At 44.6% G+C, this 22,256-nt stretch overlaps 3 protein-coding genes across 3 annotated transcripts; 1 reads left to right on the top strand and 2 right to left on the bottom strand.

Moving 5' to 3' along the window:
* Window positions 1–1,488: 1,488 nt before the first annotated feature.
* On the top strand, window positions 1,489–11,586 carry LOC308570757 (olfactory receptor 10G6-like; the record flags this gene model as incomplete). The annotated part of the gene is made up of 2 exons (XM_081165672.1): window positions 1,489–1,839; window positions 10,993–11,586. The coding sequence occupies 2 exons, from the start codon at window positions 1,489–1,491 to the stop codon at window positions 11,584–11,586; spliced, it is 945 nt and encodes a 314-aa protein (XP_081021798.1).
* On the bottom strand, window positions 2,630–5,385 carry LOC308572096 (uncharacterized protein). Its single transcript, XM_081167974.1, has 2 exons — window positions 4,185–5,385; window positions 2,630–3,011 (listed from the first exon to the last, which is right to left on the bottom strand). Exons 1-2 carry the CDS (start codon window positions 5,245–5,247, stop codon window positions 2,689–2,691), a joined length of 1,386 nt encoding a protein of 461 aa, XP_081024100.1. The 5' UTR covers window positions 5,248–5,385; the 3' UTR covers window positions 2,630–2,688.
* Window positions 11,587–16,254: 4,668 nt separating the features above from the next.
* LOC308570756 (olfactory receptor 10G6-like) lies at window positions 16,255–17,181 on the bottom strand (the record flags this gene model as incomplete). The annotated part of the gene is made up of 1 exon (XM_081165671.1): window positions 16,255–17,181. One exon carries the CDS (start codon window positions 17,179–17,181, stop codon window positions 16,255–16,257), a length of 927 nt encoding a protein of 308 aa, XP_081021797.1.
* Between the last annotated feature and the right edge of the window lie 5,075 nt (window positions 17,182–22,256).

The raw sequence follows: 22,256 nt of genomic DNA, 5'->3' as shown, positions 1-22,256 counted from the left end.
TAAGAAAGAAGTTTGGTCCTCCTGAAATATGTTTTAGTTTAATATACATGTGTATAATTCTACTTACCTTGATTGTATAAGCATCTCCCTGATGACTATCCACATTCTTGTGTTGAAAAACTATTTTATTTTATTTTAAAAGATTTTGCTTTTCTGTTACATTAATACTAACAAATAAAAAATAAATTGATATTTTTAGTAAATATTTTGAGTCACACTTCTTCAGTAAACAAATAAAGATTTGTTCATCACAAATCATAGTTCTCAAGATTAGACATATTTGCATTGATGCCAATGTTATGTTCATAGTGTATTGCTGAAGTGCACTATGTAATGTTTTCAGATACTAATTTTCTCTAATAAACTGTTTTGAAAAGGATATAAAGGGTTAAAATAAAGCATGGACTGGAAATGGGGTAGATAAAACACGAACATAAGAACATGTGGCTAACACCTCAAAATCCAACTTTGTCCGATTTACTCCAAAATTGGGCCAAAGTTTTACAGCATTTTGCAGCTATTCAGTTTTGGGGGCTCTGCAAAACATGAAGTTTGCACTGCAAATTCTGCAAAAGAATTGCAAAACTTTGGCCCAGATTAGGAGTAAATTGAACATGGTTGGATTTCAAGCACTGTTAATAAGGTACCCGAATTTGATGTATTATTTACTCTGTTCTTTGGGAGGTTTGGAGGAAATTCCAAATTTGGGGGTTCATAATTAACACAGCTTGTTCTCAGGCTTCTGGTGAAATATATTTGAGTAATGTACTGCCTGGATTGGCCACATCTAGCATAAATATCAAAATCCTGGCCATGTGCATTTGCCTGATCAATGGGACAGTTCTTCTGCTTGCTGAACATCAGGTGCTAGGTCAAGTCATTGAACTCAGGAACTTAGGATTAGGGGACATAGTGGGAAGGGGGGTAAAGAGTGGTTTCACACACACACAAACACACACATGCCCCATCACACCTTACATATACCAACCACATAATGTATCCACCATCACCACTTATGCTGCCTAGTAAGTCACATAACTAAACACAAGGTTCCATTATGGAATGATTCCCATGGTTCCCACAAATGAATCAACATTTTAATGAGGCCCTCTGGAGTTTCAGCTGTTATTAACTCAAGAGCACCCAATGGCCAGGGCTTGGTAACCTAAGAGACACAAGATAAGAAGAGAGCAGAGAGGGAACAAAAAGAAGATTATAAAGATGGGTGATCAGAACAAGAGGGGTAGATGCATAATACAAGAGCATATTAGGACTCTCTTGCCATTTATATCATGTGGCAATAAAAGACTGGCACATTAAAGGAGTTGTTAGACATAACTGAAATTTGCATCCACCCACTGATGGAAGATCTAGGTGAAAACTAGCCTGAGCTGACACATCCCACCAAGAGATGCTGACTTTGGTTTTCCTTCAATTTGTGACCATTATCACCATCCGTTCTGTTCTGCTAAGATGAGTGCTGCCTAAATGGAGTGTGGAAATGTAACATCAGTGTTTGAACATTTTGAACTTGTGGGATTCATATATCCCAAAGAGCTAAAGTTTCCGTTGCTCACCTTCTTTTCCATCATGTATATATTATCTCTTTCTGGAAATGGCTTGATCCTTCTGGTGGTAGCCCTGGAACCTCATTTGCACAAGCCTATGTACTGGTTCCTCTGCCATCTGTCTGTGTTGGATATGATGATCTGCTCAGTGGTGGTGCCCAAGATGATTTTTTGGCTGATAGAGGGCAATGGGGTCATCTCCGTCACAGGTTGTGTGTCCCAGCTCTTCCTCTTTCACTTCCTGGGCTGCACAGAATGCTTCTTGTACACCGTGATGGCCTTTGATCGTTTTCTGGCCATCTGCAAACCACTCCACTACGGCACCATCATGAACCATCAGATTTGCTTCAACTTCTCTATTGGCATCTGGTTTGGAGGCTGCCTGCACTCTATGGTACATACCTACCTCACCTTCCATTTGCCATATGGACGGGGGAACCAGGTGAACTACATCTTCTGTGACATCCCAGCCGTGCTGAAGCTGGCATGTGGAGACACATCCTTTCACGAGCTGGTGACTTTTGTTGACATTGGGATTGTGTCTTTGGTTTCCTTCCTCCTGATCCTCACATCCTACATGTATATCATTTGTGCCATCCTGAGGATTCCCACTGCCACAGGGAGACACCGTGCCTTCTCCACCTGCACAGCCCATATCACTTTGGTGGTGATATTCTATGTCCCTGTGGTTTACAACTACCTGTGTCCACCATCTCAGGAGTCCCTTGATGGGACCATTGCTGTGTTCTACACAGCGGTGACACCATTCTTAAACCCTCTCATATACACTCTGAGGAACAATGAGATGAAAGTTGGTGTGAAGAAATTGTGCAGTAGGAAACCACAGCACTCCCTTAACCATGTGAGATCATCTTCTTGAAGACATTATATATTGAGAAATCCTTGCAGTCCAACTGTTAAGTAGATATGGGTATTTTAGGAATAGAATAGAATAGAATAGAATAGATTCTTTATTGTCATTACACAAGTGCAACATTGTACAAAGTGCAACGAAATTGGATGCCATCCCTTAAAACATCAAAAGCAAGACAACAACAACAACCAAACAAACCACATTCCAGCCACACCCACACCACACCCATCAAACTCCCAGGTCACACTATCGAGTTACAGCATTCAAAAAGGCCACAGCTCTTGGATAGAAACTGTTTTTCAGTCTATTTGTCTTTGACTTGATGTTTCTATATCTCCTGCCAGAAGGCAGTAGTGCAAACAGACCGTGTCCCGGGTGAGATGAATCCTGCAGGATGTTATTTGCTTTCCTAAGACAACGGGAACCGTACAGTTCTTCCAAAGATGGGAGAGGATGACCAATAATCCTTTGGGCTGTGGTTATGACCTTCTGGAGCACCTTCCTCTCCCTAGCTGTACAACTGGAGAACCAAGCACAAATACAGTATGTAAGAATGCTCTCTATGGAGCCTCGGTAGAAGCACACCAGCAGTCTCTCACTCAGATTGTTCTTCTTTAAAAGTCTGAGGTAATAAATTCTCTGCTGGGCCTTCTTCACCAGAGCAGTGGTATGTGCGCTCCAAGTCATGCCCTGATCGATAGCTACTCCCAAAAACCTGAATTCCGCCACCCTCTCCACCCGTTCCCCGTTGATATACAAGGGCTGAATGTCCGCCTTTTTTTTCCTGTAATCCACCACCAATTCCTTGGTCTTAGCCGTATTAAGAGCCAGATTGTTCTCTCCACACCAAACACAGAGCCGCTCCACCTCGTCCCGATAGGCGGACTCATCCCCTCCTGAAATGAGCCCTACCACCGTAGTGTCATCAGCAAACTTGATGATTTTGTTGCTGGAATAGATGGCTGTACAGTCATACGTATAGAGAGTGTAGAGCAGGGGACTCAACACACAACCCTGTGGTGAGCCGGTGTTAAGGCTAAGGGCTGTGAACATGTGTGACCCTACTCTAACCCTCTGAGAACGTTCTGACAAAAAATCCAAAACCCAGAGACAGGTGGAGTTGGAGAGTCCAATCGCCTCTAGCTTGGACACCAGTCTATGGGGGAGGATAGTGTTAAAAGCAGAGCTAAAATCCACAAACAGCAGCCTCACATAACTCCCCGGCTGCTCCAGATGGGACAGAGCAGCATGGAGAGTGGTATTGATGGCGTCTTCTGTGGATCTATTTGCTCTGTATGCAAACTGGTAGTTGTCAAAAGTTGATGGAAGACAGGAAATAATGTGACGGCGCACCAGTTTCTCAAAACACTTCATGATGATTGGAGTCAGTGCAACTGGTCTATAGTCATTCAAACTACTGATTGTGGATTTTTTAGGCAGAGGGACAATAGTTGACGACTTCAGGCAGGGTGGGACAATAGACTGGTGTAAGGACTTATTGAAGATCTTAGTAAAGACCCTCGCCAGCTGATCCGCACAGCCCTTCAACACCTTTCCAGTGATTCCATCAGGTCCAGCCGCCTTCCTCGGATTCACCATCCTCAAAACCTGTCTCACCTCATGTTCCTCTACCGTGAATGAGGGGCCCCTATGGGCTGGTGGCTGTAATACCGGCGTCTCAGGTGGCTCCTTCTCGAAGCGAGCAAAGAAGAGGTTAAGCTCCTCCACCAGCAAGGGGTCACCGTCAACAGCACCAAGGTTAGGTTTGTAGTTGGTAATATGTTGAATCCCCTGCCACATCTGTCTTGTGTTGTTGCTCCTTAAATTATCCTCAATCCTCAGCCTATAATCCAATTTTGCCCGTCGAATACCCCTCCTCAAGTTTGCTCTTGCTACACTGTAAAGCTGCACCTCGCCTGACCTGAAAGCCCTGTTCCTTTCCCGCAACAGGCACTGGACCTCTCTATTCATCCAGGGTTTCTGATTGGGGTAAAACCGGATGGATTTGTTTACAGTGACAGTGTCTGTGCAGTGATTGATATAGCACAGAACTGCCGCCGTGTGCTCCTCCAGGTCTGAACTATCGAAAATATCCCAATTGGTTCTCTCAAAACAGTCCTGCAGCTGGTGAATAGCACCTTCAGGCCAGATTTTAACAGATTTTAATATTGTGGGAGCCCGTTTCCTGACTGGGATATATGCTGGTACCAGGAACAGAGACATATGGTCGGACTGGCCCAAGTGTGGCAGCTGTAAAGCCCTATAGCCGTGATTTACATTCGAATAAACTTTATCCAGTGTCTTGTCCCCTCTTGTGGGACATTTCACATGCTGATAGAGCGTTGGGAGCACTGTTTTAAGTTCAACATGGTTGAAGTCTCCCGCAATGATGTGCACAGCTTCAGGATACTTGTCTTGCTGGCTGCTGATAAGGTCCTGCAGGCATCCCAAAGCCAAGTTGGCATTGGCATCTGGTGGCACGTACACACCAGTTAACATAACAGCTGTGAACTCCCTAGGGAGATAGGCTGGTCTACATTTAACAGCCACATATTCCAAATCCGGTGAACAGTGACTGCCCACAGTCTTCGAATTTTTGGACCAGCATTTGTTCACATATACACACAGCCCCCCTCCTTTGGTTTTTCCGAAGTCCATGCCTCGGTCATGACGATGTACCGCACAGCCTTCCAACTGAATAGCTGTGTCTGGTATGGACGGTTGAAGCCATGTCTCAATGACAAATAAAACGCAGCAATCTTTTACAAGGCTGTTCTTTGCTGCCTGCAGCCTCAATTCATCCATCTTGTTGGTAAGAGATCTCACATTAGCAAGAAATATGCTAGGGAGCGGTGGTTTAGATGGACTCCTCTGCAATCTTACCAGGACGCCAGCCCGACAACCTCGCTTTTGCCTCCTGTCTCTACGCCGCCTTCGCCTCCTCCCTGGACCATGTGAGATCATCTTCTTGAAGACATTATATATTGAGAAATCCTTGCAGTCCAACTGTTAAGTAGATATGGGTATTTTAGGAATAGCTAGAGACAACAAAAAATCTGAACATGGAACATTTCCCTGATCTCTATTCTCTCCTTTTACCTGTTGTAAATAGAAATCTCAAACCTAAAAATATTCTTTGTCTAAACTATTCATCTGTTGGCTTTTTGTATTGTGAGAAGATGGAACTGGGGGAAATCTAATAGGATCTAAGCAACTTCAGGTTCAGGATGAATCATCCCTAAGTGATTAGGATGAAAATATTTCTGACTGGTCCAAAGGTGGCTGGATAGAACTAAGCAATCAAAGTGCAATAGCACATAATAGCCCTGAGATCTATGGATGATGGGCAGTATATAAATTTAATTTTGTTGTTGTTGTTAACAACAACAACAACAGCTATTGAAAGAGACCAATGAAATTTGAAGGGGAAACATACATGCCAGAGCCATTAAGAGAGAGAGAGAGAGAGAATCTGTTGGTCTTTATAAGTTAATGTTAAAAGCTTTTGAGCCAAAATGTGTCAGCTGGAGTGCCTGGTTGTCAATGAGAGCATAGATGCAGTGGAACTAATGGAAACCTGCTACAGTGGAGTAAACCACTGGGACCTGGTTATTTTCAAATACTAACTGTGAAGCAGGGGTAACCAATGGGGCATTCTCCATAAGTTGTTGGACTACAATTCCCACTCCATTGTCTTTTGAGACAACAACTCAAAACCACCACAACAGAAAATGTTGTGATAGGCACCATCATAGAGTAAATTTAAGGTTGTTCGTGGCTACTAGCCATGATGGTTTCATTGCCTCCAGTATCACAGGCAGAATGCCTTTGAAAGCAAGTCACTAGGAAATCACAGCTGGAGAGGCTGATGCTGTTTCTCAGCTGGTAACCGGAGGATTCAATTGTACAAGATGCAGGGTGCTCCTTCCTAAGTATCTTCTGCCCTTGAAGTGAAAGGAATCACAGCATCTATTTCTTCCCCAGCATATTTCATGATTGAATGCTTCATTTTAATGGCACTTGTCTTCCTTTTAGTCTCCTCAAATGAATTGCCCTAGAGTGTTGCCATGTTGAAATCTTTGTGTCAATCATTCCAATATACCACTCCTGGATCCAACCACAGTGACATCCATGTCCCACAGATTTCAGTGGAATATGTTTAACTCTCTCATGTTGAAACTACCGTATTTTTCGCCCTATAGGACGCACTTTTTCCCCTGCAAAAATGAAGGGGAAATGTGTGTGCGTCCTATGGGGCGAATGCAGGCTTCCGCTGAAGCCTGGAGAGCGAGAGGGGTCGGTGCGCACCGACCCCTCTCGCTCTCCAGGCTTCAGGAGAGCCCCACCGCCAGCCCCACAAGCTCGAGGGACAGCGGGGAGGGGGAACGCCGCCATCCCACTGTTTCCCGATGTGGTTTGGAGGTTGGAGGCGGGAGAAGCCCGTTTCTCCCTGCCGCCAGCCCCGCAAGCTCAGGGGACAGCAGGGAGGCGCAGTGCACCATCCCGCTGTCTCCCGACTTGGTTTGGAGGCTGGGGGCGGGCTGTTCTGGGGGCTGGGGACGGGGGAAGCCCCTCCCCAAGCCCCGCAAGCTCCCAGAGCAATCGCGAAGCTGCGCACAGCTTCGGGATCGCTCTGGGACCCATTCTGGAGGCTGGGGACGGGGAAAGCTTGGGCTTCCCCCTCCCCCAGCCTTGCATGCTCCCAGAGCAGGCTTCGTGCAGCTCACCGCAAGCTGTGGGAGCCCGGCGCGACTTCGAACTGGCCTCCAACGGCTTGCGGAGAGCTGCCTGTTCTGGGGGCTGGGGTGGGGGATGCTCGGACTTCCCCCGCCCCAGCCCCGTGCCTGGGGGGGGATAAAAAAATTCCTTTATTTCCCCCCCCAAAAAAATCTAGGTGCGTCCTACGGGCCGGTGCATCCTATAGGGCGAAAAATATGGTAATTGGGTTGAAAAGTTTGATTGATTGGGCCCAGTCTGGAGAGTCACTAACATATGCATGTAAATGTATATTTATATTTATATTTACTTATTTGGGGAATATCTAACTTGCTCTCTATTCAAGAGACTCATAAAGAGATGAGAGAAAATAGAAATCAAGTGCAATTTCAGAACATTGTACAAAGTATGGCCAAATATCAAACAATAGAATATCCAAACCTTGTATAAAATGCATATCAAACACAATACAAATAAAACCTTGAATCAATATACAATATTAAAATCAAATACAGCATAAAGGAATCTTAAATCAATATACAAAGTGTATAGAAAATAAATAAAAATGGGATACCAAACAGAACTCAAAGACGACGACAACCACCTCAAAACAGTATACAGAATAAAAATCAAATACAATACAAAATATCACTAACCAAATTTTTAAAAGTGATAAATCAGTAAGAGAGAGAGAGAGATTTTCCTATATAGAGAAAAATGCAAGGCTATCATCACGTTTTAGTTTATGTGGCTGCCTATGCCAACCAAATGACAACAGGGTGGCAGCCACCCAGGTGAGACATTTAATGGAGGAAAGTAGGGGCTAAGTACCCCTCCCCACTGTGAAACATGGCTACATCAAGGATTAATAGAGGGGAGAAGCGTTTCACGAGTCACTCTGTGCAGTGCCTCTCCCAATTATATTAAACATGGCTGCAGAAACATCTAATGGGGGGAGCAGCTGCTTCAAAAAACCATTCTATGAAGCCCCTCCCTATTTCTTTCTTTTTTTTTTAGAGTGGGTGCTGTGGCAAGCTGTTAGGGGAGCTGTTTTGGGGTGAGCTGTGAGAAGAGGTGGAGGCATTTGGGGTGAGCTTGGAGAAGATAGGTGATGGGGCAGGTGTGTTGTAGAGGGAGGAGATTCGGTCAGCTCTAAAGGGACAAGGGGTTGGTGAGATGGTGGGAAGCGGGATGGCAAAAGGGTTGGAGGGTAGGTGAGCAAAGCAAGGAAGGCCAGCGGCCCCTAGTGAGTGAGGACATTAAGTGCCAGACAACAAAGAAGAGTGGGGTCCCTCCTCCAGCTGTGTGCTAGTGGGCAGAGACCAAAAAAGGGTTTAGGATTTCAGTCTGCCTGATGTGGGTGGGAGAGGAAATCCCTTACAGTCTTTTAGTGGAGACGAGGAAGAGGAAGGGGGCAAAGAGCACCCTGTGGGCTGACTGAGACAGGCTGAAACAAAGAGACCGAGAGCAGGGCTGGTTTCTCTGTTCTGAGACCAATGGGAGAAGCCAGAAACCCTCTTACAATGTGAATGCTCCACACTCTCTCCATCTAGACTCAGGTTGTTTATATGTGTAAATAAACCAAATATCACAAAGACACTACAGTCTCCACTGTGCCTCATTGTCCAATCGGAAACACAGATTCCGGGTCAAGCGCACCTGGAACCACTGGAATCTCACACTGCTCATGGAGATTGGGGTGGTGTGTCACAATATATATGCCCAGTATAATGACAATGCAATGCTATACTAGGGCCGACTGTGAGCCAATTCAAAGAGGACACAGCAATGGAAGGGAGAAGGGGAAGAGAGGAAAGGCCCAGCAATAGAGGGAAGAACAGCAGAGATGGTTGCCTAAGGATCCTTCAGATTTGAAGCCATCCCTGTCTTTCACAGGTACTTATCATAAACTAGTACTTAGTTATAAGTTATTTAATTTTGATTAATTCAATCACTGCTGAGGGAAGGGGTTCATTTTATGCCCTAATCATCTCTGCTTTGGTCAACAAGGTTGGAAAACAAATGGGAATGGAACAGTACTGTGGACTGAACTATGTATTTTGCTGCTGAAGTTGACAATGTTTACTGTGGGTTAAATGATGTAGTTCTCCACTGCTCTTGGCAGCACTTGCCATGGCAGCTGGAGCTACAGTGGAGTGTTCAGATGGCTGCCTTGTTACCTCCACTTTCCGCTGAGCAATAATGTGGAAAGTCAAATATGGATGGGTCAACAACCTTCCCTCCCAAGAAGTGTTCAAATGGATATAATTGTGATGTGCATCACAATTCAAATGTGCAACACATTCAAAGGGTTGGATCATGGAATGGTTCCTTGACGTTCCCCCAAAGGATGTAACACTTTAATAAGGACTTCTGGGGTTTCAGCTCCTATCATCATTAACTCAAGATCATGCCATACCACACAAGCTTATGTCCCACAACATGCAAAATGAGATGGCAGTGTGGGGATAAGGAAAAGAAAGCAATGCAGGTAGGGGATAAATATGAGTACCTGAGGACAGGTGTTCAGGAGGAAGCCAATTGCCTAGGCTCTTCTTCCCATTTATATCAGGTGGGTGCTTGCTTTGAACCCAGACAACTATATCAGAAGAATATGCCCAATATTTTTGATAACTCATTGCCAACAAAGCTATCTCTTACCCAAAAGCTGATGAAGGGAATTTGAAGGAACCTTTATTTTAAGGAGGAGGGGGATGAGTAGGATGGGATATCTTGTATGCCAACTGGGTACTAATGACTGATAAAATAATACAGGTTGTATTTTGTTACAAGCTTTCTAGATTCATGCACATGATGGTTATCACCAAAGATGTTCAGCTAACTGACCTTGTTTCCACTCCACTGAAACCCACATATCTGTTTTTCTATATGTTAGGTGAGATCTGGATAGACTGAGTTGTTTCATTTGTAGGAGTAAGAAGAGTAAAAGGCAGCACTTCTCTTGAAGATCCTCTGCTCTGTTCAATATATCAGCCATCAGCTGCTGCTCCAGAGGAAGGGGGATAAAATGATGTAATGAACAGTGATGGGTAAACTATCATCACAGGAGCATTCCAGCTAACAACAGCCCATTCACAGCCTATGTTTCAAAATCAAGATGTTTCTGCTAATTTTGCTCTCAAGGACAAAATGAAAAAAATGTGTTGGGGGGTCTGCTAAATAGCTGTCTCCTCCCTTTATACCAGAGGTTTTATCCAATGTTAGTCATGTTCAAAGCAGATATATTGAAAATAATGTAAATGAATTTCAAGAGGTATAGTATGAGTAGAACTTGATTGGGTACATCCCTGTGTGTCTGAAATAGTAATGTCTTACTGAGCATTTTGGTTCTTTCAGTTTCTGTTCAAGGACTACTGGAGTGGGGGGAAAGGGTGTTATAGGGAGCTAGGATAGTGGCATCTGAAGCAGACAGGTGATTGGCAGTAGATTGGCAAAGGTTATAGAATAATAAGTATTGCCTGAATGGAGTGTGGAAATGTAACATCAGTGTTTGAACATTTTGAACTTATGGGGTTTACATATCCCAAAGAGCTAAAGATCCTGTTGCTCACCTTCTTCTTCCTCATGTATATATTGTCTCTTTTTGGAAATGGCTTGATCCTCTTGGTGGTTGCACTGGAACCTAGTTTGCACAAGCCTATGTACTGGTTCCTCTGCCATCTGTCCATCATAGATATGATGATCTGCTCAGTGGTGGTGCCCAAGATGATTTCCTGGATACTCAAGGGCAATGGGGACATTTCCTTTACAGAATGTGCAACCCAGCTCTTCTTCTTCCACACCCTGGGCTGTTCAGAGTGCTTGCTCTACACTGTGATGGCTTTTGATCGCTTTCTGGCCATCTGCAAGCCACTCCACTACAGCACCATCATGAACCATCGTCTGGGCACCTGTCTTTCTGTTGGCGCCTGGTTTGGAGGCTGCCTGCACTCTGTGGTAGAGACCTACCTCACCTTCCGTTTGCCATATGGACGAGGAAGTCAGGTGAACTACATCTTCTGTGACATCCCAGCTGTGCTGAAGCTGGCCTGTACTGACACATCCATCAATGAGATGGTGATTTCGGTTGACGTTGAAGTAGTGGCTGTTACCTGCTCCCTCCTGATCCTGACATCCTACGTGTATATTATTTCTGCCATCCTGAGGATTCCCACTGCCACAGGGAGACAACGTGCCTTCTCCACCTGTACAGCCCATATCACCTTGGTGGCTATCTATTATGTCCCTGTGGTTTACAACTACCTGCGTCCACCATCTCAGGACTCCCTTGATGGTATTGTTGCTGTGTTCTACACAGCATTGACCCCTCTCTTAAACCCTCTCATATACACTCTGAGGAACAATGAGATGAAAGTTGGCGTGAAGAAATTGTGCAGTAGAAAACACAGCGCTCACTTAACTAACTGAGTTCTTGTTATTGCAATTAGTTTTATTGAAAATCAGAGAAAATAAATGAGCTTTTCTAAAACCTACTCTTGCGTTCCAACGGTTAAGACCTTCTCCACTGTTTGCAAGCAGCTCTTGAGTATGGGATACTCACCTGAGCTCTACTGTCTTTTTTCCTGTCATTTGCAACCTGGTGCCTGCAAGATGAAGAGTAACGATCTGTAACCACAAATTCTCATTTGTTTGCACCACTCCTCTGTTTCCATGCATGCATTTAAAGCTCAATTTATACAGTCCTTCTCCAGGCGACTGCTGCTTATCCATGGCTGCCTTCCAGACTGCTACATAAATGTCTGAGGCTGCAGATCTAAACTCATTTACTACAGAGTACAGATGGGGAAGAATTTCTATTCACTTTGCATTTGAAGGCAAACTGAAGTTGTGCTTTCCTATACAATAAACAGCAGTGTTAGGGGAGTGGTAGTACCTCTGGTGGGGGACATGTCATGCTCCTTCAAGGTAGTTTCTCCACTTTTGGCCCCCACTCTGCACTCAGCTTTCACCTGTGGTTCCTAGAAGCTGTCAGCATGCAACAGAGTCCACACCCCAGGAAACGGCTTCAACTGGTTGGCTAAACCAGGTGAGGGGAGCCAATGGGTCTCAAACCCTCATTGAGTTGTGATTCTTGTTAAGAACTCTCCGGGGGAATGATTATTTGCAAACAATGTTGTTTGTGGAAAGGCTGAGTTTTTGGGCAGGGGTTTGGCAGGCTTCAGCAGCCAGAAACCAGGAGCTATGAGACGGGCTATTGGCCAGAACTGAAAACCCAGCAGGACTGAAGGAGAAACACATCAGAGCTGAAGAAGAACAGGTTCAAGATGATCCAATGAGCAGCCAGTCCAGAAAGTTATTTGCTGCCCCCTGCAGCTCATTGGTTGAATACATGGAGTAGACATCTATACTCACAAAATACAGCAGCTCCTGACAGTTGGTTTATATCTAGTCTAAGCTCAGTCCCACTGAAATCAATCTGACACCATTACTCATGAGTTATATCTTGTTGATTTCAACAGGAACTGAGTGCCACTCATTTACTCTAAGCAGGAACTGAGTGGAATTGTGTCTGCTGGAATTTATTTCTGCAACACCTTTCAGCCAATCCCCACACCTACCCCCACCTTCATATAATCCATAGTTCTCCGGAAAGGTAGGCTGAAGGAGTTGTTGTTGTTGTTATTAGTCTAACCTGTCACTCAAGGAACATAAGCCTTGCTGGATCAGAACAAAGACTCATCTAAGTTCAGCATCCTATTCTTACAGTAGCCAATCAGATGCCTTTGGGGTATACACAGAACATTTGCCTTGCCTACAGAAGGTCCAAGGTCCAGCCGCCGCCACCCCTTTTTCTCCTAGTAGGATAGAGAAAGATTCACTGCCTGAAACTCCAGGGAGCAGCTGCCAGTCAGTGTTGACAATACTTAGCCAGATGGGCCAATGGTCTGACACAGTATATGGCAGCTCTCTGTATTCCTGTAGATCATGGTCTCAGCATGTGTTGACATAGATTTTGGCTCAAACACTTATGACGAGACGTTCAGGCTGAAATAATTCTCAATCACATAGAGATATGTTAGATGTTCTTTCTCTAATCACAAAGTGAAATAAACGGGCAGGTGATCCTGCCACCATGGAGAACTGGCAGGAGAGCTAGGGCTTTTATTTTATTTTTACCAGTGAGGCACCACTGACTCACAACAATTGGACAGTTCCACCTACTTTCCATGATGGCATAGCATTGCGGCATGGCCCTGCCCCACCTCTGTGGTCTTTGCTGCAGCCACATTTTTCCAGCCGATGAGAGATGCAGCAGCCTCTCACAGCAGTTGGATAATTTGAATTCAGGCCACCTGTGGATTGGCCAATGGCAGGTGGGCTTAGGGGCGGGCACACCCAGGGGTGGAGCTGACTGAGTCTTCATGAGGACTTCCCTCAGGTCTGCTCCTTGGGGATAAAAGGAGTGTTCGTCCCTCAATCAGCACCATTGTACCGTTGGACTGGGGACTGCAGCTAATGGTGGATGGAGTCAGGTCAAATGGTGGGTGGAGCCTGGGAGGGCAGGACCCTGATAGACTCCAGCTACAAAAGCGGAGGCTGCTGAAGAGGTTGGAGACCATTTTGACTGCATACCCAGGACATCAATCTCAGTTTCTTATTCAAGTATGAGTTCCATGTTCCCACATCAGTTTCCAATTATTATTATTAAATAAATGGAAACACCAGAAAATTCACCAGCATCTTAATGTGGATTTATTGTAATGTTGTGGATTCAGTTTTCCTCAATTTACACCTCTCTACAAAGCATATCACCCCTAATATGATGCATTTTGCATGTTATTTTCACCAATCTGTGCATTATGTGAAAACCAAGGTAAAGAGATGTGTCTTTAGCATTTGCTACCAGCTGCATGGTGAAGAAGCCAGGTGCACCTCTGCTGGGATGGAATCCCACAACTTAGGGGCTGTCACAAAGAATGCCCTCTCCTGGGCCACCGCCACCCAAACTTCTCAGGGAGGTGGAACTTCCAGGGGAGCCCTGTGGCGTTTGCCCTCCTAGGTGTGTGACATCATACTGGGTTCATAAGGAAAGGGTTAACTAAGTGTAAAATGACTAACCAATAGGAACCCAATGGGAGGAGTTAGAGTTAGAGTTGTTGAGAAGTCAATCTGGAGTTAGAGAAGGGGAGAGAGGATAAGTCTGTGGGTTGGGCTAGTCTCATGTGAGAGAGTGAGAGAATCTGTTAAGAGGAGTCAGTCAGTCAAACAGTTGATATAATCAGTCAGAAGGTATTAGGAAGGTATAGGCCGGTAAATAAACTAAAGTTAAGAAACTGAGAAGAATTTTATCTGAGAAACCATAAACTTGTTAACACTTATAAAATAAACTTGTTTATTTGCTTCAATTTTAATAACTGTCTGGACTCAGTGTGTACCTGAGAGTAACGGGTTGGTGGCAGCGGGGAAGCGAGCCCAGTGGTGGCACAGGGATCAATAGACCGTCAAACGTCTGGGGACCCTGTGTGATCGCCACAGGCCCCCTCTGTTGATCTTCACATATGGTAGAGTATGTGGAGATAAAGTCACCATGTCCCATATTTAGAGCCTAAGTCATTTAGGTTGTTAAACACTAACATGGGCATCCATAAACATACTGACAGCCAACGAAGCTGTTTTAGAACAGGGGATATATGAGTTCTAAAGGTAACCCCAGCCAATGGCGGCTGCATTTTGGACCAATTCTGAGTCACCTTCAAGGGCAGCTCCAGATAATAATCCAACCTGGAAGTTACCACAGTATGGAGTACTGTAGCCAAGTCATCTCTGTCCAAATTGGGCTGTAGCTAGTAAAACAGCCATAGCTGGAAAGAGGCACTCCTGGTAACCAAGACTACCTGAGCTCCAAATGTCAATGTTGGATCTAGGAACATTCCCAAGCTAAGAATCAGCTCCTTTCAGGGTAATGTAACTCTACCCAGAAGAGGCTTCAATTTGTTGACCCAAATACAGCCCATCACTGCCTCAAAACACCTGTCTGGCAAGTCAGCTTTCTCTCCAAATTCAGAGGGAGCTGAGTGTCACCCACATATTGATGGCACTTCACTCCAAAACCCCTGATCACAACTCCCAGCAGCTGCATGTAGATGTTCAATAGCAAAAGGAAACAAAATGGAACATCTGAGGGTGTTGAAAAATGACCTTTCGTAACTACTTTCTGGAAACAGTCCTGGAGGTAGGAGCAGATCAGATGAATTCAAATGCCCCCAACATTCATCTCTGGGAGCTGTTCCAGAAAGATACAATTGTCAATGGCATCAAAACAACTGTGAAAGATCAAGAAGAATGAGCAGGGTCACACTCCCTGCGTCTCTCTCCTAGCAAATGTCATCAACCAGGATGACCAGAGCAGTTTCAGTGCCATAAACTAGGCTGAAATGTATTCAGAAATTCAGTCTCCTCCAACCATGCTTGAAGATGGACTGCTACAACCCTCTAAAGTGCCATACCCAAACAGGGAAAATGAACCACTGGGCAATAGCTGTTTAGCACTTCCGGGTCCAGGGAAGTCTTCTTAAGGAGGGGATGGACGACAGCCTCTTTCAAGACAGGTGGGTAGTCCTGCCTCCTCCAGTGAAGCATTGATCACTCCCTAGGCCTACATGGTGAAGTCAATCAGACTTGACTTGATCAGGTTTGGAGACTCCCATTGTTCTAGGCACATTTTGTGACAGGGAATCTCATTAGTGCAAGCAGTTTCTTAGCTCTGGGTGCTGTACAGTGCCTAAGATTTCAGATTAAAACTGCAGAGTGGAAGGAAAGGAGGACCTTTTTCTACCTCCCCACTTCCAGCCACTCTCTGAAGACTGGAGAAGGGGCCCTCTTAAGAATATTAGGGGGGTGGGCAGGCGAAGGACTAGACTATGTGAAAAATGAACATAATATTTTAGCTGCAGTTCATTCATTTTCAACTTTATATCCTTGTTATAATAAAAGTGAGCCTAGACATGAAGTTGTTCCACCCATATCCTAGGTTTAAGGTACCATTTAGCTCCTAGCTTTCATATCTCAGTTTCTAACACTGGACTTGATGTGTCAAAAGGAACAGAAAACAGAATTGCACACATGGGGGGTTCTTTACATGGCAATCCCACCCCACCTTTTCACCACAGCAGTCTTCATTTCCTTATTTCTAAGGGTATATATGAGCGGGTTCAAAAATGGGGTTATTGTGGTGTAGAACACACAAACCACAGGATCCATGGAGTCCTGAGAAGCTGGCCTCAGGTAGTGATAAACCACAGGTAGGTAATATATTCCCACCACAGTAAGATGGGCTGTGCAGGTTGAGAAGGCCCGTCGACGCCCTTCCCTGCTGCTGATCCTCAAAATAGCTGAGATAATGTAGACATAGGAGGTCAATATAAGGAGGAAGCAAGTCATTGCCACACTGCCAATATCTATCAACACCATCATCTGATTGAACTCTGTATCAGCACAAGCCAGCTTCAACATTGCAGGGATGTCACATAAGATATAGTCAACATCATTTCTTTGCCCATATGGCAAACGGAAGGTGAGGGTTGTCTGTATAATTGAGTTCAGGCAGCCTCCAATCACTGTCCCCACGGAGAGGCCAAGGCAGGCTTTCCAATTCATGATGTTGCTGTAATGGAGAGGCTTACAAATGGCCAGGAAGCGATCGTAAGCCATCAAGGTGTAAAGGAGACTTTCTGCACATCCGAGGAAGTTGAAGAAAAATAACTGAGAGATGCAACTTGTGAAGGAGATGACTTTTCCACCGGGGATAAATCCTGCAATCACTTTGGGAACGACGACAGAAGAGAAAGCCATGTCCAGGATAGACAGATGGCAGAGGAACCAGTACATGGGCTTGTGCAACTGGAGGTCAGAAGCCACCACCCAGAGAATGAGAGAATTTCCAGACAGGGTCAGCAGGAACATGAGCAAGAAGAAGAGAAACAAAGGGACCTTCATTTCTGGTGGGTATTGGAAGCCTGAGAGGACGAACTCTGTGGGTGCTGTTTCATTTGCACACTCCATTGGTAAGATATTAATATCAGTTAGATAAGTTTGATTAACATTTTGGAAGTGAATGAGAAGGTGAGATATCACTACTGATGACAACATTTTCCAAAAGTAGGTGACACCTATACAGTTGTAGGGAAGGACATGATCTATAGAAGCAGTTGTTGGCCTCCTCCGAGCACAATGGAAACAAGTCCATTAAGGTGAATGGAGAACCGCCAAACCCATCTCAGTCCGCTCTCAGCCAACGCCCACCTGCCTGTCTTCCTAGTCACAACTGATCCAAGGGCCTGCCTGCTTCCTCTTCCTTTGTCTCTGTCTTGCCCAGAGGAGTTCTAGGGAAAACTTGCATTCGTTCGCTCTGTCATTGGATCTGGCACCACCCACTGTCTGTCTTCTTGCCTTTTCCCCTACCATTTCCAATGGGTACCAGCCACCACTGTCCCAGCAACAACTTAGACCTTTGTTAATATCTTAATGAACCCAGGTAGCAGATAATTGCTGAACAGCATGGGATTAGTGGTGGTAACTGCACCACAAGAGACAAAGAGGTGTTGCTTTCCACTCTTGTTTCCCTATGTGTTGTTTGAGAGAAGGAAGGAGAGTTTCCTTTCTAACTGTGTTAGAGAAAAGAACAGAACTAAAAGGCTCTCTACATTCAACTGTAGGAACTAGCAACAGGCACTAGGAAGAGCCCAGTTTTAAAAGGCTGAAAAAATCTTGGCTTAATAAGTCAACGTCAGGTGAACGATTGGCAATAAATCTCCTTGTCAGAATCAGCCAGACATAAAATCCATCATCAGATTTGGTATGGAAGGATGCATTCACCCAAGGCTTGGCTATAATGTGGTTCTGACATCCTTTCACCAACTTGTGTATCCATTACAAACCACTTGGTAACAAATGTGGGGGAAAAGCCTGGCTTTTCCACTTGAGTTCAGTTGGCTTCTGCATCCATAGGGCCCACTCCTCAACAGTTATTTCCTGCCCTTGAGTCAGCTTATTGAAGTTCAGTGATAAGCTGGAAAAAACAACAATGCATACAAGTCACATATAATCCAACATTAGCATACTAATGCTTTTGCCATGATACAGCTCTTGAAAGACTATTCTCAATTTTTTAATCTTATTATTTATTAGATGCATATCCTGCCCTTCGTTCCATCTTCTTCCATAAACACAGTTGGGAGATGCTATTCAATACAGTTTTCAGACAGCTAAATGAACTCTTTGATGACACGCTTGCTATAGAAACTGGTGATAGTTTCAAGAGGAATGGTGAGAACTTCTGGCAGAAGCGAATTTGTTGTTGTCAACCTTAAATCATTTATATCATTTCAGTTTGTTTCTGTTCAGAAGACTCACCTGATGTTTTACCAAGGGCCAAGGTGGCCCCTCAGTGCAAGCTATTTCACTGGAGTTGCCCCAGATGTACCTTCACTTCAGAAAATGAGTGAGCAGAGGATATCCTGAAGCTATATTCCCTTCCAGAGTGGTAGCTGTGTAATCAGCTGCAGGAGAGAACACCGTAAAGGTTTTCAACTATGCTGTGGCTAGGTCAGCCCACAAATCAGATTTCCTTTCATTCATATTTGTTTCTTCTGAGATGCAGAAAGGGGGGAAAAAGTTGGCATGAGGCATAGAGGATAGCGGCAGGGGATAATCAGCTCAATGTTTTTCACCAAGAGAGGCACCATTTCATCTCCCCCTGTATCTTTATAATACCGCAGCTTCACTGGGTTTAAGAGCAGATCCTTGTTCGTTGCCCCTGGAGAGAAAGTGCCCATCTGAGAACATGTTTATGCCCTGTGGTTTCATTAGATTCCAGTCAGTGTCAATTATAATGTGGTTTATTGGGGGGGGGGGAGAGACTGATAGTTATTATAAATTCCACTGGGGAAGAATTATCTGCAGTCAATGGTTTTGGATGGTCATGAGCAAGAGTCTGGGGTGAGACAGCAGCTAGAAACCAGGACCTATATGAAACAGGTCATTGGCCTGAACTGATGAGCTGGAGAGGACAGTAGATTAAACCAGGGCTCAGCATGAAAGAACCACCAAAGAATCATGAGAGCTGAAGAAGACCTGGTTAAACAAAACCCAAAGGGAAGCCTGGGTGGGCAGTATCAGTCCAGAAAGTTCTTCACTGCCACCTGCAGTTCATTAGTTGACCACAGGTGGCAGCCACATACACACACAAACATACAAACCAGGAGCCCCTGACAGTTGGTCTACGTTCAGTGCCTATGAAATCAATAAGACACATTGGCATGACTGGTGCAGTCACACTGGGTGTTGCGTTGCAGGGGTTTGCAAAAAAGCACTGTAGAGCAGAGCGTGAGAAGCAAGGGGTGCCAAATTTTAGCGTCACGCAGCCCAAAGTCTGCCAGTGAAAGCTTCTTTTATGTGTTGTAAGAAAAACTGCTCCCTTTCCCTTATGGGGTATTCCGGAGCCCATATAGAGTCCTTAAGTGTGTTCCCTATCAGTAGGAGAAAACAGCGTCCAGCCACTGTAAGTAAGCCTGATCTTTATCAAACTGTTTGCTGCCAAGGAGTGTGGTGGAGTCTCCTTCTCTGGAGGTCTTTAAGCAGAGGCTTGACAACCATATGTCAGGAGTGCTCTGATGGTGTTTCCTGCTTGGCAGGGGGTTGGACTCGATGGCCCTTGTGGTCTCTTCCAACTCTATGATTCTATTCTATGATTCTATGTTGCAGCAGGGTCCCCACTCACCACATGCAGGAGGGAGGAGAACCTTGAACAATGGTGTGCAATTTGAGTTCATTAGGAAAGCCAAAATGGCTTCAGGATTAGCTCTCCCATACTATTTCAGACACATGGTTCATATATTTAGATATGTGTGCATTTATGAATGTTTATTCTGTATTTGAGACCTTAAAATTCTTATGGCATTCAGGTGTCCTGAATCTTTCAACATTCAGCTTCATTCAATGTCTATGAGTTCTAGTTTTATGGAGGGGGGATAAAATTTCTCTATCCACATAATTTTATAAACCTCCATCATTGAAGAGGCTTTAAAACTCTAAACTTTCCCTGCACAGTACGCAAATTCTAATGTTCTTAAAATCTAATTTCAAAAGCAACATTTGAAATTATTTCCCCTCACGATTACCAAAAGAGAGAGAAAATATATAAAATGCACACTGGAGCCCAATCATTGCAGAAGACCTAACTAGCTGTTGCAAGAAGCAGAAATGGGGGGGCGGAGAGATCAATGAGCTCATTAACATTGAAGAACCCCTTGAGTCTACTCTAATCAATGCTTGTCTGGAATGTTAAAAAAAAATATGTTTAATTGTTCACCCCCTGAAAGAGTTTGGACGGGTAGCCCAAAGGACCATCACTGCAGGGAGCTGGGTCCTGATGGACTCAAACCAATTTAAAAGATGGGACTGCTGAGATATTAGGATAGCGAAGGCTATGGAGGAGCACTGGAATTAAGCCTCTGTGTGAAATTATAATTGGGTGCAGCATTGAGTAGTCTGGGAACAGAGTCACCCTCGAGCTGTGCCCAGAGAACGTAAAACGTAATGTATGTCTCTCTTCACCAGTGTAGATAATTGGGTTCACAGAGTAAATGGCAATTTTCTTTATCTGCCAAGCTGATGGGAACAGAGGGCAGAAGACATGGAAGAGGAATTGTCCTCTCCAACTACAGGCTAAGTTTCAATATTATGGCTGTTGTCCTAAATTGAGTTTGGTCCGAAGACTAAGTACTCTGTCACTCCCTGCCTGGAGCTCTTACACTAGATGGGCAGCAGTAGAGACAAAAGGGATTGAAAATACAATGTGCGATGTAATTGGGGGGAGGGACAGTTGGTGTTTTTGTCCATGGAGTTTTCTTGGCAGGATACTGGAGTGGCTTGCCGGTTCCTGCTCCAGGTGGATCACATTTAGTCAAAACTCTCCATTATGATCTGTCCATCTTGGGTGGCCCTGCATGGCATAGCTCATAGCTTCTCTGAATTATTCAAGCCCCTTCGACACGACAAAGCAGTGATCCATGAAGGAAGGACAGATCCTGAAGCTGAGGCTCCAATACTTTGGCCACCTCATGAGAAGAGAAGACTCCCTGGAAAAGACCCTGATGCTGGGAAAGATGGAGGGCACAAGGAGAAGGGGACAACAGAAGATGAGATGGTTGGACAGTGTTCTCGAAGCTACGAACATGAGTTTGACCAAACTGCGGGAGGCAGTGGAAGACAGGAGTGCCTGGCGTGCTCTGGTCCATGGGGTCACAAAGAGTCGGACACAACTAAACGACTAAATAACAACAGCAACAGTTGGTGTGGGGAGCAGGCTGGGTGAAAGCCAATAAACTGACAGTTTGGAGGAAAGAGTAGGTTTTGTTTCGTGCTCCAGGAAGAGGAAGGACAGAGCATGGTACTTGTACCTCTTCTGAGGTCCCATTCAAGGACATTTGGGACTTTTTAGATTAGAGGAAATGTGTGTAAAAAGGCAACATGAAATGAGTGTTTAAAATTAAGGGTAGAAAGAAATCTTTCTCCCTCTCTCATAATGCCAGAACTCATGAGCATCCAAAAAATCTGAATGTTGGAAGATTCAGATCAGATAAAAGGATGCTTTGGGGGGGCGGTGTTTTAAATGCCTCACCTCTGTCACATCTCATAGTTAAATGAAAAGGAACCTAATTCCATGGGGTTTAAATGCAATTGAAACATGTGCAGCTTTAGGTCATATGAGGGAAGGGGAGGGGTGAACAATTCCAGAATTCTTAGCATTTTCCGTTTCCCTTCTTAACAAAAAGAATGAAGTGCTGTTTTTAGAGTAATCAAGAGGGAATAGGGAGGAAAGAACCATTTTGTGACCATATACATATTAGGCTGTATTCATACTTACAGAGCAATCCTAACCATGTCTACTCAGAACTAAGTCACTGAATTAAATGAAGCTCACATCCAATTTAGTGAGGTTCGGATTGCAGCCTTCAGCACTTCAATGGGATTTATGTCTAATTTAGACATGGCTAGGATTGTGCTGACTAAACCCAAACCTCAGAAACGATGCAATCCTAGCCATGTCTACTCAGAAGTACGTCTCACTGGGTTCA

This window comes from Podarcis bocagei (genome assembly GCF_964188305.1).
Source record: "Podarcis bocagei genome assembly, chromosome: 13".
Taxonomy (NCBI): Eukaryota; Metazoa; Chordata; class Lepidosauria; order Squamata; family Lacertidae; genus Podarcis; species Podarcis bocagei.
The sequence above is the reverse complement of the archived record's forward strand: the minus strand, read 5'-3'. Positions and strand labels throughout refer to the sequence as shown.

Coding starts and splice junctions, on each gene's coding strand:
- LOC308572096 (XM_081167974.1), bottom strand. CDS start 5,247: ATGGATGAATTGAGGCTGCAGGCAGCAAAGAACAGCCTTGTAAAAGAT. Junction 3,012..4,184: donor TAACCTTGGTGCTGTTGACG/GTGACCCCTTGC, acceptor GCTTCTACCGAG/GCTCCATAGAGAGCATTCTT.